Below are 14,702 nucleotides of genomic sequence, written 5' to 3' on the forward strand. Positions count from 1 at the left end.
TAGGCAATGTAATTATAACATGCCAAGTTTACTTGGGCAGTTTATATTCTAAAACCTGAAATTGATCTTTGGTAACAGAATAATTTTGATATTAATAGATTGGTACATTCAACAAGAAAAAGAAGAATTTTGTGCATATCATGAATTTTTTCCCAGCTGGATCAATTATGTAATCCAAACCCATTGACGTCATTAAGAATATTAGGAAATATGCCAAGATTAAATTGTTCCCCCTATCAAAAGAGGGAAAGAGTAACTCCGAACTCGTAATCTCCCTTGATAGTTCAACCAAAAGGAGGATTTTTGTTGGAGTCACTGTGACCTTCCACTTAGCAATCTGATGCATTGCAGGGGTTATTGTGTGGGTGCTGTGGGAAAAAATGAGTCACATCATTCTTAGTGAAGTAGTTTGTTTCTGTAACCTTAGCTTACATTGGCATTAATTTGTTTTAGGACCCTACCAGGCTTTATTATGAACCCGAAGAACTGAAGTTTTTTGAGAATCTAGAATGTGAATGGCCTTTGTTTTGGACATATTTGATACTTGATGGCTTGTTCAATAATAACTCACAGCAGGTAAGGAAAAATGTGGTATAAATTAAGGTGAATATCAAAATATGAGTTACTTTTCGACAAATTGGGGCAGCTAATAAACTGTGCTTATGTTTATATCCACTAAAATCTGATTTGTCAGGTTGTGATGCAGGAGATGTATTTTATATTTTGGGCATCTTGTTACCTTGCAGGTGTCTCCCTTAATTTAGTAGTAGCACTTTCACTTCTGAGTCAAGTGATTTTGGGTTTCAAACTCCACTGCAGAAATTTGAGTACAGAATCTTGACAGCCATTCAATGCTGAATTGAGGTTTTGTTGTACGATTGAAAGTGTTCACATGCAAATAGTTAAGGTCCCACCACCCTCACAGGTGGATATCAAGTATCCTATTTGAATAGTAACCTAGCATCCCAGCTATAACTTGTCTCTCAAACATCCCCAAGAGAGATTTTCTTGTTGATGTTTGCTGTTGCAAATTGGCTTCTGTATTTCATGACATTGCATCAGTGATCATATTTCAGAAGTATTTGATTGACTGGGGTTATGCATGGTGCTATATAGATGCAATTTCTTTGTTTGTTTACTTCATTTTATAAACCTTTATGAAGTGACCCATTTCAGCAATATGCCATTACTGTTAATGTTGACGGCTTGCCTATAACAGTTGATATTTGATTTGTCTTCAATAGATTAGAAAACGTAAAGCCACATTGATAAAGTATTATCATAAAGCTTCAGTTGAAATGATTACTATAAATTTTCACAAAAAGCTGACCAAAATTAGCTGCTTGTACTTGCATTGCATGTTTAGCTTATCTGTAACTTTTCAGTATTGTTTGTTTAATTCATGAAAATATTGGGCTACCATTAACTTTGTTTGGATTAAAGTCAACAAACAATATAGCATAGTTATGCTCAGTGCTCTTTTTTTCATGAAGTGGTTAGTATAGTATTAATTAAAGGTGAAACTGTGAAATATGTTGGTGGGGTGGAGCAAGCTTTGGAGGGAGATGTAAGTGCAGTTAGGTTGGTTGGATAAAGGGGAATTGCAGGTTTACCGAACATTGAAAAGGAAGATGAAAGAATGTAAAAATGATTCATGAATGAAGTTATATCTATTACTGTGGAAGAGCAGAGGATTTGGAAAAATAGGTTTGCAAACATCAAAAATAGTACCTACAAATGATATTGAAAACTAAAATGAATTAAATTCTAGATTTGATGAGAACAGTAGAATCTAAACATCAAAAGCAAATGATGATACCACGTAAAAGTGTATGAAGACCTCAGTTAGAGTACTGTTTACATTATTGGAACCACACTATCAGAAGGATAAAAGCAAATTACAGCTTTGACAAAGGGACAGTTAGACTCGAAACGTCAGCTCTTTTCTCTCCTTACAGATGCTGCCAGACCTGCTGAGATTTTCCAGCATTTTCTCTTTTGCTATCAGAAGAATATTGGACTTCACTGAGGGTACAACACGGATTCACCATTATAGTGCCCTTTTGTGAGAACATACAAGCAATATGAAAACTGGCTTGCTAAATGAATTTTTATCTATGTTTTCTGCTAAACTAATCTATATTTGATGATCAGAGCAAATGTCAGCATGATAGTGAAATCTTAACATTATCAAAAAGTGGTTGTCAAGAACGAACTATGTAGACATTGATCAAGAACAATGGGCCATAATGAAGGAAGAAATGTCAGCTGGATAAGGAACATATTTTAATGGGTAGAGCCAGCATTTATCTCAATCCACTATCATGAACATTTATGACTTGAGAGTTATATTGTTCTTTGTATTTTTCTCAAAAAAGGTGGAAGAATACAGAGAAGCTCTGGATGGAATTCTTGTTAAGGTGGAGGGTGGAATACGTTTACTACCTGAGCTTTATAGTGTTCCACCTGATAAGGTAATTTTGAAATACTTCATAATGAATTCAGGTTATCCAGTGTTCTAATATTCCTCTGGTTAGATGGACGTTTTCAGATTAAACCCTATCAATCATGGTGACAGAGAACATCTTGCTTGCCAAATTGAAAGCATCTTTATCTCTAATTATCTACCTGCTGACACACCGTTGCTAGAGTAGGCTTCATATGTATATTCTCCTTGTGAATGGACGCCAAGTCCTTGCCTGGTATCTTAATTGAAAACACAGTCACTTAGAATGGGAAATGATGTACAGAAATACCAATCTAATGTATAATGCAGTATGTTAAACATTTGTTTTGAGTATTATAATTAAGACAGGCTTCCTATCAACTTATCTATTGATAACATATAACTAACTTTTTCTTTCTGTCCCATATTGTCATTAAATCCCGCTATTAGTGGCAGTTTTGTACCACCTCAATTTTGTATCTCTGAAATATTGAATTCATATTGCAGGAAAAGTCCAACAAACTATTTTTCAGATAAACATCTGAAAGACATTTTATTCTGGCTCTCTGGCTGAATAGAATACTGTTATTTAGAGTCTTGGCCAATCTGTGATCTACATCCTTTTAGCATACTATTAATGGTCGAAGTAAAAATCCTGTGACTCTCAATTAACCATCTAGTTGTAACATCAGTATGCAGGTAGTTCTCTATAATGCCGTAGTTGCATTCCAGTGAAACCTTGCTTAATAGAAAATCGCTTAATATAAATAATGGGGTCTTTAGGAAAAGTAGCATTATGGGCAGACCAGCAAGATATATCAGGCATGATCGCTCAAAAATCACCCAAAAATCTCATACTAAGTGTACATATAGCACAGCTTGCAATCATACTGTACAGTACCTCTCTCAGAAAGCTGCTCTGTTGGGAGCTGACATCAAGGCATTTGCAGAACAGCGTGAAGACTGGCACTGACATCGCGCACATGCAGAACCCCACTAAGACCAGCACCAACATTGCGCATGTGCAGAACAAAATGCGCAAATCGTTCCCTGCTGGAATGGCCCTATTGCAAACAGAGGTAAGTGTTCTCGAAAATATCATTCCCTAATTCTTCAGCAATGTTATAGCCAAATCACGCTGCTGAAATGCATGTTATCCCAGAACTACATGTATTATCTATTATCTGGAAATCAGAGTCTAGATTAGAGTGGTGCTGGAAAAGCACAGCTGGTCAGGCAGCATCCGAGGAGCAGGAAAATCGACGTTTCGGGCAAAAGCCCTTCATCAAGACCCTTTTCCAGCACCACTCTAATCTAGACTCTAATCTACGTATATTATCTGCCTCCCCTTTGTCATAATAAAAAAAGCTAAGCAGTTCTTCTCTTCAAAAAAAATTTTTTTTGTTTCATGCTATTTACAAAAAAATACAATTTAGTTTTGTTCATGTGCACAGTACTTGTAACAACATGAGTTTTAATGCATCCTATTCCAAAAGCTTCTACAGGTGTCTGCGCCTTGGAGTCTGAGGTACAAAGCGAGGACTTGATTTCTTTGATTAAAGCTCGTTTTGAATACCTTCATATCAGATTTTAACATGCATGTTCCAAACTCCATTTAGCTGCCTGTTAAATTATGACAAAGGATTATTTTTGGATTTCTATTCATGAGAATACTTCAGTCTGAATTGTTTGCTTGTTGGCATCACTATTGTCAGGTGCCTGGAAATTCCTTCTACTGACCGACGTATTCAAATTTACATCAGGCCAGGGGAAATCCATACCTCATGATTGCAAGATCCCTGTGGGCAGATTTCATTAAGGCAGCAAAATCCGGAGTTATATTACATATTGTGTGTCGAATACAATTTTCTAAAGGGAACTACGATTTCTTTATTGCTTTATTACTCTAACTTTTAATACTGTACTTCATCCACCATTGTAACTGTTTTGGTCAGAAGCCGCCTATACTTGGTAATACATGTGCACTCTTTCGTTTTGTAATTTCTCACTGTAAGATTTCTTGTTTTTGTATTTTATTTGCTATGTTTTACTGTCTGTTTTATTTGATCTACCAATCAAATGCCATTTGCTTAGTGCTGCCATGCAGGTGCAAATGCAACAACACTCATAGATAATTGAGAACATGAGCACTCATGAGCATGGGTGGAGCAGTTGGGTATTAAACAAAGTAGTAGCAGTAAAGCCTTTGAATGGGTTTTTATTTTGGAGGAAGTGAAGTATTTATAATTCCTTGGACTTTGAAAGCAAGTTGACCAATTAAAGGGTTCTAATGATTTTCCTAACAATGTGACAGTAAAGGTCAGGTCACTGGATGCTTGCTGTTGTCTAATGGCTTGAAGGGTCTGAAAGGTCTAATCCTGAGGAATGTCTTAAAGTACCACCTAATATGATATCAAGCAGATTTGGTGGGAAAAGCAGCTTAGGATTTCAAAGGAATACGACCTCCTATCCAGGTCCTCCATATTGTCTCTGTAATAATGTCTATAATATCAATGTAACTTGTATCTAGTTGCTGACATGCAATAACCTGCATTTTGTTAAAGACAAGAGTCCCTTATTACACAAGCAAATGGAACACTAGGAGCATTAAACAAACTGAACATACAAACAAACTATATACATTCCACAATCAGAAATTCTCGCTCTTGAGTACGAATACATGACTTGACCTCAATCCTGAAATGGAAGGAAGTAAGCTAATTTAAGTCAAACAGCCAGTCAATCAGCAACAGATCACGTAATGCATTACCACAACTGATAGTGGAACAATTGGTCGAAGGGTACCAGTAGATGATTTCATTGGATTCCCGAAATTCATGACTAAGACACTCAAAATCCAGTGAGATTACTGATGCTGGCATGCAAAATTTGTTTCATACCATGAATAACAGATGATGGCTAAAAATCTGTAATCAGCTGAGCAAAATATAAAGGCAGCTGAAGAGAGATCAAGAATGAAATGGAAATTGTTTGACAAACTATCTACAGTTCTCTGAAGTTGGAACAAACATGGTTAGTAATGATGAGATAGTTGATGTAGTGTATTTGGATTTCCAGAAGACATTCAATCAGGTGCAACATAAAAGGGTTATGACTTGGAGGAGAGACCGGAGTGTAATGTATTCAGATTTGCTGCTGATAGAAAAATATATGGGAGGGCGTGTTGTCACTAGGACATAAGGAGTCTATAAGAGAATATAGACTGGATGAGTGAGTGGGCAAAAACTTGGTATGTGGGAAAGTAGAGGTAATGCACTTTGGTAATTAAAAGGCAGACTATATCTAAATGGAGAGAGGCTCCGAGAAGTGCATGCACAGAAGGATCTAGATGTTCTTGTGCATGAAATGCAAGAAATTAGCATACATGTGCAGCAAGTAATTTAAAAAGCAAATAGAATTTTGGCTTTAATTAAAAACAGAGAAGCCATGTTTCGACTGTACAATATGTGTATCTAAGAGCACATCTGGAGTACTATGTAGAGTTTTGGACCCTGTATTTTTTAAAAAAGATAAACTGGCATTTGAGGCAGTTTAAAAGAGATTCCCTGGGCTAATCCCTAGAATGAGGGATTGACTTAACAAGAATGGCTAAACAGATTTGGTCTTTATATGTAAGGGTTTAGCAAAATGAAAGGTTATTTCATTGTAACATAAAATATTCTGACGGATCTTGACAGGGTAGATGTTGAGAAGGTGTTTCCACTAATGGAGGAATCTCAAACTAGGGGACACTTAATCAAAGCTGAGATGTGAAGTAACTACTCCCAGAAATGAAATGGCCAGTGAGCAATATATCCCACTGGAACTCATTGAATCGTCAACTGAAATATCTCCAGAATGTAACATAGCTTGACCAACCAATTAGTTATGTCAGATTTAAGTCTAATGTCAGATGCTTGCTTGAGGAAGGATGTAATTACATTGAAGATAGTTGGAGAAGGTTCCCTAGATTAATTCCAGCGAGGATGAGAAATTGAGCAGTTTAGGAATATAGTTGCTGAAGTTTAGAAAGATGAAGGCAGACTTTATTGATGTATTTAAGATGCTAAAGGGGATTGATGAAATACATGTAGAGTGGAATTTTCTCCTTAGGCAATCTAGAACAAGAAATCATAATTTCAAATTAATCGCTAACATATTTAAACCATATGAGAAGGAATAGCATCTCTCTCAAACAGCCACAAAATTATGGAATTCATTATCCTAGAGTGTGTTGAATGCCAACACTGAATAAAGTGAGGGAGAAGGTAGACGATAATTTTTAAATTAATAATTGGTTAAAGGGTTGTAGGTTACGGATGAGAAAGTGGAGTTGAAGTAGAGATGAGGTCAGCCACGATCGTTAATTTGATGGAGCAGTCCTGCTCCTAATTCTTAAGTTTTTATGCTGAGATGATTCAGAAGACACCAGATCCAACAGAAAATTTCCTTTCCTTATCATCTTAGGAAGACAGAGATCATGCTAAGTAAGAAGCAAATAGCAGAACTGAGGAAGTGAATATGGTGGTTTCACCAATATTGCTGAATGAAAGACAGAATGAGAGGTTCCAAGCTCATCAATAAGTTGAAGAAAAAGCTCTACACACTTCAATGCTGATTCACCAGAAGATTGAGCATTGAAAATCTGAGAGTTTTTGAAGTTGTGGGAAAAAAACACCAAGAAGGGACATCCAATGCCCAGAGATCCATGATATAGTCAAGAAGTTGCCTGTTTCAGAGATCCAGGATGCATATGAAGAAATTGTGAGATTCCATTATCCAAAATACTGAAGAAAGAAATGCTTTTGTTAATAGGATAACTGTCCTTTGTGTGGAAAATACATGATGTTATAGTTCCTCTAGATGTTGCAATGAAACAGTTCCCTGTTTTAGGAGGAAAGACCTCCACCATGAAGGAGATCCAAAAAATTAAAGATCTTCTCAATTTAAAGGGACTTTTCAACCTTGTGCTATCGGGGGAAGAATGATTTATTAGTCTTCAATCCAAGGATCTACTAGTCTTCTAAATTCAAAGAGAACATATTCTGGATAAATAGTGATACCTTTGGACCACCTGAATTTTAGAAGTCAACTTTGGAGAAGATGAGTTTGTGGTAAATATGATACTGTACATGTATAATGTCAACAATAGAAAATTTTTGGCGAGATCTTGCATAACTGTGTAAGAGTCTTAAAGGGTTAATACTAAATGCCTTAAGTGCCATCATTGAGGATATCGTACAGATTTGGAGGAGAAAACAGCTTAGGATTTCAAAGGAATAAGAACTATCATCAGGTCCTCAGTCTGCAAAGCAAGTTCTGTCCCATCAATGTAACATGGAATTGATTACTACCACACAATGAATAACATCTTATTTAAGCCAAAAGTCTCTCCTCCTTAGACTAATAAATGATTTTCCTCTACAACAAGAGCCAAACAGCTCTTACTCTGTATGGAGACAGTAAGTTTACCCTCCAATAGCGGAGGCAGCCTTGTACAAGGTGATCTGCATTGAAGATTGCTCTTGTAACATTTGCCTTTATATTTTAGTCTCATGTTTGAATGCTTATTTTCAGAGTTTACTTTTTTAAGCAAAGCCCTACCACCTCTGCAATTTCTGTTAAATTGGAGAGTGCTGCAAAATTGATAATACTCACATTTTGTTTTCCAGATAGATGAAGAGTGCAAAAATCCACATACTGTTAACAGAATCCCAATGGGCAAATTGCCACATATGTGGGGACAATCCTTATACATCTTAGGATGTCTTGTATCAGAGGTAAATCAATTCTAAAAGAATGCTGTAGTAATAATAATAATTTAGTTATCTATACCAAATAATAACTTTGGACCATGTGGTGTAAGATTATGTATTCACAGCATATGTATCTGACAACCTGTTCAGCTTTGTGATCAGAAATTTAACTTGTTAACCCAGTTAACATTACAAGCTAGTTGGATCCTCATGTTAGTGCTCAATGATATTCTTTTGTTAGCAGAAATCAAATGGGTCCAAGTAATTGAGTTCACAGAAATATGTGCTGAAGTTGGAAAATTTTCTTTGTGTGCTTGAACTTCTTTGGTTTGATCATGTAGGTTCGTACGATTCATTTCTTTATAGATTTTGCTTTGTTTTTCTCAGCCAACTGACTTCAGACAAGATTTTTTTTTCCCCTGGTTTTCACCATCATCTATAGCATTGGGTGGAATGGTGGTTTTACATCTTGACCAATATTGCTCTGTATTAAGCTCAAAATAGGGTAGAATTGGTCATGATGTAAGATCAGTGAAGTTTGAAGTTTCCTTACAGGATAGTTACGTTGAATTTGTCTGAATGCCTTTTCATAACCTACCATTTTCAGAAGTATGCTGGTGAACCAGGTGTAGTTGCTGACCCTCAGCAAGTATTTGCAAAGATTTGAGACTCTAGTTAGTGTTTCCTTGGCAGCACAGGTTTGATTGGGAGAACTCTATTTATATAGATTAATGCGATGGAAGGCATAAAATCAACAATTCTCAGGCTTACATTCTAAAAGTGATTGTCATTGATGTAAAGAGGTAGACAGGGATGAGATATTATGCTGCATGTGAATGCACTGCTTGACTCATCAATACTTACGATCATTTCAGCAAGAGTGATGAGAACTACAAAGTGGAGTGCTGACTCTGATCAGTGTATCCTTTCCCAACTGTTAGACCAACTGTGATATCAACTACTATCTCACCTAAGATCAATATCCTGACACAAACCAAAGATTACTTTTCAAGTGTTTCAGAACTGGATTAGCTAAGTACTGTCTGTACTTTTTTTTAGAAAGAAATGTTAAGAACAAAGAATAACAGCACAGGAACATATTCTTCAGCCCACGAAGCCTGCACTGACACATGACGCTTTTCTAAACTAAAGACGTTTTGTCTCCGTGTGGTCCATATCCTTCTATTTCCTGCCTGTTTGTGTATCTGTCAAGAGCCTCTTAAAAATTATATTGTATCTGCTTCTATCACCTCACTTGACAGCGCATTCCACTCAATTAGCATCTTCGTTAAAAAACTTGCTTCTCACATCTCCTTTAAACTTCCTCCTTTTGCCTTAAACCTACATCACCAAGAAATTGACATTCCTACCCTGGGAAAAATATTCCAACTATCCATTCTGTCCATGTCTCTATCTGGTCGTCCATCAGCCTCTGATATTCAAGTGAAAACGAGCAGAGTTTGTCCAATCTCTCCTCATAGCTTATATCCTCCAAGCCAGACAACAGCCTGGTATACCTTTTCTGTACTCTCTCCAATGCCTTCACATCCTTCGGTATTGTGGCAATCAGAACTGTATGCAATATTTCAAATATAACCTAATTTAGGTTGTATACTGCTCCTACGTGAATTGCCAGTTTTTATACTCTGTGCCGCGATCAATGAAGACAAGCGTGCTATATGCATTCTTGACCACCTTATCCACTTGTGTTGCCACTTTCATGGAACTGTGAACCTGTATGCTGAGATCCCTCTCTATCTTAATGCTTCTCAGGGTCCTGCCATTTACTGTATACTTTCCTTCTGTATGAGACCTTCTAGAATGCATCACTTCACATTTGTCTGGATTAAATTCCATCTGCATTTCTCTGTCCAAGTCTCCAGCCTATTTATATCCTGCTGTATTCTCTGCCAATCCTCCTCACTATTACAACTTCCCTAATCTTTGTGTCATCTGCAAATTTACTGATCAGGCCATCTACATTTTCCTCTAAATCATTTATTGAATGATTTATTAAATGTTTATTAAAAATAACAGGTTCCAGGGTGGATCCCTGTGCAACTCCACTTGTCACAAGTTTCCACCCTTCCACCTCTATTCTTTATCTTCTATGACGAAGCCAGTTCTGTATCCATATTACCAGCTCACTGCAGATCCCATGTGACTTCATGTTCTGTTTCAGCCTGCCATGACAGATCTTGCCAAAGGCCTTGCTAAGTCTATATGGACAACATCTACCACCCTGCCTTCACCAATCATCTTTGTTACTTTCTCAAAAAACGTAATGAAGTTTGTGAGACACAACTTCTCCGTCACAAAGCCTTGTTGCCTATTGCTAATAAGTCCATTTCTTTACAACGGTGAATAAATCCTGTCTTTAAGAATCTTCAATAATTTCCCTACCACTGATGTAAGGCTCACCAGCCTGTAATTTCCCAAACTACCCCTGTTGCCCTTCTTACACAAAGGAACACCATCGGCTATTCTGCAGTCCTCTGGGATGGGACTTTGCCTATGACTAAAAATGATACAAAGATTCTGTTAAGGTCAAGCAATTTTCTCCCTCGCCTGCCTCAGTATTCTGGGATAGACCCAAACAGGTCCTGAGGACTTGTCTTAATGCTTTTTAAAATACCCAAAGCCACTATCTTTTTATATATCAACATCCCCTCGAATAGTAACATACCCTTCTATAAACTCACCATTCATCTTGTCGTTCTCTTTTGTGAATACCGATGCAAAGTGTTATGGACCAGCCAGACCACTCAAAACGTTCTTGAGCAGGCAACCCAGACCATAACGTTGCAATTTCTTTTGGTAAGTGTGCAGTGAGATTACCCTTGTAAGCCAGCTAGGTTGAGTACTAGGTTTTAAAACAGACAGAAATTTATTCACAAAATTATAGAATGAAACACAAAAAGAACAGAATAAAGAACCCCTACAGAACTCAGTCTATCCAAACTAGAATTAATTGTGCTGTTCAGAATATACACAACAGTCCCAATAAGCAAACCCCCCTTAAAACACAGTTAAAAAATGAAACAGCTGCTTACACGTTGAAGTTAGAAGGGCAGAAAGAGAGAGAGTGAGTTTCCACACAGCTCACTGTTGAATTCCGAACTGGTTCTGGACTGAACTGTTTAGCTAGAGAGCTGACCACTCCCCTTTTCATTATACAGGTCACTTCTAAAACATGACCACTTTGGCCTGAAGTCTCATCTGTTTACATATAAACAAAAAGGCCTCTCAATACCCTTTAATCTTTGTACCAAACCAGTCAAATCGGCACCGGGAGCATTTACAACCCCTCTGAAAAAAACCAAGGACATAGCATCCTTGAGAAAAGGAACAGCTTTTAGAAAAAAAGAACCAACTTTGTGACGAAAATATTCATTGAGGACCTCACCCACAACCTCCAGCTCCAGGCATATATTTCCTCCTTTCTCCTTGAGTGGACCTACCCCTTCCCTAGCTACATTCTTGCTCCTTTATATACGTACTGTATTAAAAAACCTTGGGGTTTTCTTAATCGTGTTTGCCAAGGTTATGTCATGGCCCCTTTTAGCCCTTCTAACTCCTTGTTTAAATTCTTTCCTGCTTTCTTTTTATTCTTTGAGGGCTCGGTCTTCAGTTTCCTAAGCTTTACGTGTGCCTCCTTTTTCTTTTCAACTAAGCTCTCAATTTCTCTTGTCATCCAAGGTTCCCAACCCTTAGCAACCTTATCCTTCACTTTCACAGGAACATGCTGGTCCTGAATTCTGATCGAGCGGCTTTTTAAAAGATTCCCACCCGACAGATATGGACTTATACTCAAACAGCCATGCCAATATACATTCTCTAGTTCCTCCATAATGTTGTCATGGTTAGCCAATTTGGTATTCGCAACTGAGGATTAGTGTTCTCCTTATCCATAAGTAACTTGAAACTTACGGAATTATGCTCACTGTTCCCAAAATGCTCCCCGACTGAAACTTCAATCATCAGGCGATGTATTTTGGTAAGGCAAACCAGGGCAGGACTTATATAGTTAATGGTAGGTCCCTCAGGAGCGTTGCCAAACAGAGATCTAGGAATGCATGTGCATAATTCCTTGGAAATGAAAAGATTTGCAAGGATGTTGCCAGGAATGAAGAGTTTGAGTTACAGGGATCAGCTGTATAGGCTGGGTTGTTTTTTCTCTGGAGTACCGGAGTCTGAGGGGTGACCTTATAGAAATTTATAAAGTCATGAGGGACAAAGATAGGGTGAATAGTCAAGGTCTTTATTTTTTCTTAGAGTGGAGTTAGACTGAAACTAGAGGGCATAGATTTAAGGTGAGAGGGGAAAGAGTTAAAAGGGACTTGAAGGATCACGTTTTCTTGCCGAGGGTGTTGCGTGTTTGAAATGAGCTTCCAGAGAAAGTGATGGAGCAGGGTATAATTACAACATTTAAAAGGCATCTTGACGAATATAATGAGGAAGGGTTCAGAGGGATATGGAGCAAATGCTGATAGTTGGGACTAGATCAGATTGCGATGTCTAGTCAGTGTGGATGAGTACGACTAACGGGTTTGATTCTGTGCTCTATGATGCTGACTATGACCTGGCTCATTCCCCAATACAGATCTAGTATGCCACTTTTCCTAGTTGCTTCAAGAAACCCTCCTAGATGCACGTAACAAATTCCACCACTCTCCAATCTAAGCATCTGATGCTCTGGGATTCCCAGTCACTATATGGGATGTTAAAACCACACACCACACCAATTTGTCTACATAGGTGTTCCTCTTTCTCCAGTTTAATGTTGGGAAGCTTGTAGTACACCCCATCCAAGTCTCTGCATCCTTCCAATTCCTGAGCTGTACCCATATGCCCTTGCCAGATGAGCTCTCTTCCCTCATTACAGCTGTGATATTCTGTCTAATCAATAATGCAACTCTCCCACCTCTTTTACATCCCTCCTTATCTCACCTAAAACATCTAAATCCTAGAATGTTAAGCTACCAGTCTTCTCCGTCTTGCAACCAAGTCTCTGTAATAGTTGTAACATCATTGTTCTGTGCCCTAATCCAAGCTCTAAATTAATCTGATTTACTTGCACTATGCCTTGCATTAAAACAAATACACTTCCGACTGCCAATCCCACTGTGTTAAATAAAATCTGTCTGTCTCTTTTTATCTTAGCCTGACTGACCTTGGTATCTAGCTGTTCCTTAGTTACTTTACTTGCTGACCACCTGCTCTGGTTCCCATTCCCCTGCCACATTAGTTTAAACCTCCCAAGTGACACTAGCAATCCTCCCTGCCAGGACATTAGTGCCCCTCCTTGTACAGGTTGCACCTATCCCAGAAGACATCCCATGATTAACATATCTGAAGCCCTCCCTCCTACACCAGCACTTTAGCCACATATTTAACAGTATACAATCTTCCTATTCTCACTTTTCAACTATTCCCAGCCTCACTGGCATGTGGCACAGGGAGTACTTCTAAGATTACAGCCATAGAGGTTCTGTTTTTCAACTTACTACCTAACTTCCTGAACTCCCTTTGCAGAACCTCCTCACCATTCCTGCAGCCTGGAGTCCCTTTTGTGGCAACAGAAATGCTTATCTGTGCCTCTGATTGTATAATCACCCATTACTATTGCTCTTCTGCACTTTGACCCTCACTGGTGTGCAATGGGGCCAGCTATGATAGCACTGTTATGGCTGCTGCTGTTGACATCCCCTTATTTGCCATTGCTCCCAACAGTATTCAAAATGGTAAGGGGGGCTGGGGATAGTCACAAGGGACAACGGCATTGACTGTCTGCCTGCCCTTCTAGTGGCCACCCATCTTCCTGTCTGAACTTTTCATGTGATCACGTCTTTAAACCTCCTGTCCATGATGCTATCCACCTCCTGCATGTTGAACTGCGGCTCCAACTGATCCATGTGATCCTCGTTGTCCTTGAATGCTATCCGAAACCTGTGTCTCACTGCAGATGTTACTTACAGGGATTTCTTGCTCCTGGTGAAATCGATCCATTGAATAGAAGGTTTGCAACTATACCTAGACCAGATGTTGTAGTCCAAGGTATGTTTTTGAACTATTTTCTACTTAGAATACTGTTACAAAAAGGTTATTTAATTTGGTCTGCCTTGTGTAAGTTGTAGTTTTAAAATTACCTATGAATCAGTCTGATGCAGTACAGAGTGATTAAATTATGCATTATTCAGCAATCATGAAAAAATATTTCAAATACAGACCAGGATTTTAAATTAAAGATTCACAAGGTATTTATAGACATAGCTGGCAAAACTCAGCAGGTCTGGCAGCATCTGTGGAGAGAAATCAGAGTTAATGTTTCAAGTCCAGTGACCCTTCTTCAGAACCTTCAGACATTCTGAAGAACGATCACTGGACCTGAAATGTTAAATCTGCTTTCTCTCCACCGATGCTGCTAAACCTGTTGAGTTTTTCCAGTCATTTCAGTTTTTGTTCTGATTTCCAGCATCTGCAGTTCTTTGGGGTTTTTT

The 14,702-nt window shown here is 38.2% G+C and overlaps 1 protein-coding gene across 10 annotated transcripts in view; it reads left to right on the forward strand.

Annotated features, from left to right (window-relative positions):
* Nucleotides 1-14,702, forward strand: part of phka1a (phosphorylase kinase, alpha 1a (muscle)) — a 140,087-nt gene that overhangs the window by 31,599 nt on the left and 93,786 nt on the right. For all 10 annotated transcript variants that reach the window (XM_043704548.2, XM_043704547.2, XM_043704549.2 and 7 more), the window contains 4 exons: nucleotides 454-576; nucleotides 2,379-2,474; nucleotides 8,119-8,226; nucleotides 14,181-14,259. In XM_043704548.2, coding sequence (XP_043560483.2) covers nucleotides 454-576; nucleotides 2,379-2,474; nucleotides 8,119-8,226; nucleotides 14,181-14,259 — 406 coding nt within the window. The remainder of the gene's footprint in view (nucleotides 1-453; nucleotides 577-2,378; nucleotides 2,475-8,118; nucleotides 8,227-14,180; nucleotides 14,260-14,702) is intronic.

This window comes from Chiloscyllium plagiosum, unplaced genomic scaffold (assembly GCF_037043375.1).
Source record: "Chiloscyllium plagiosum isolate Xiang-an unplaced genomic scaffold, Cpla_swu_hap1 HiC_scaffold_11, whole genome shotgun sequence".
Lineage (NCBI taxonomy): Eukaryota > Metazoa > Chordata > Chondrichthyes > Orectolobiformes > Hemiscylliidae > Chiloscyllium > Chiloscyllium plagiosum.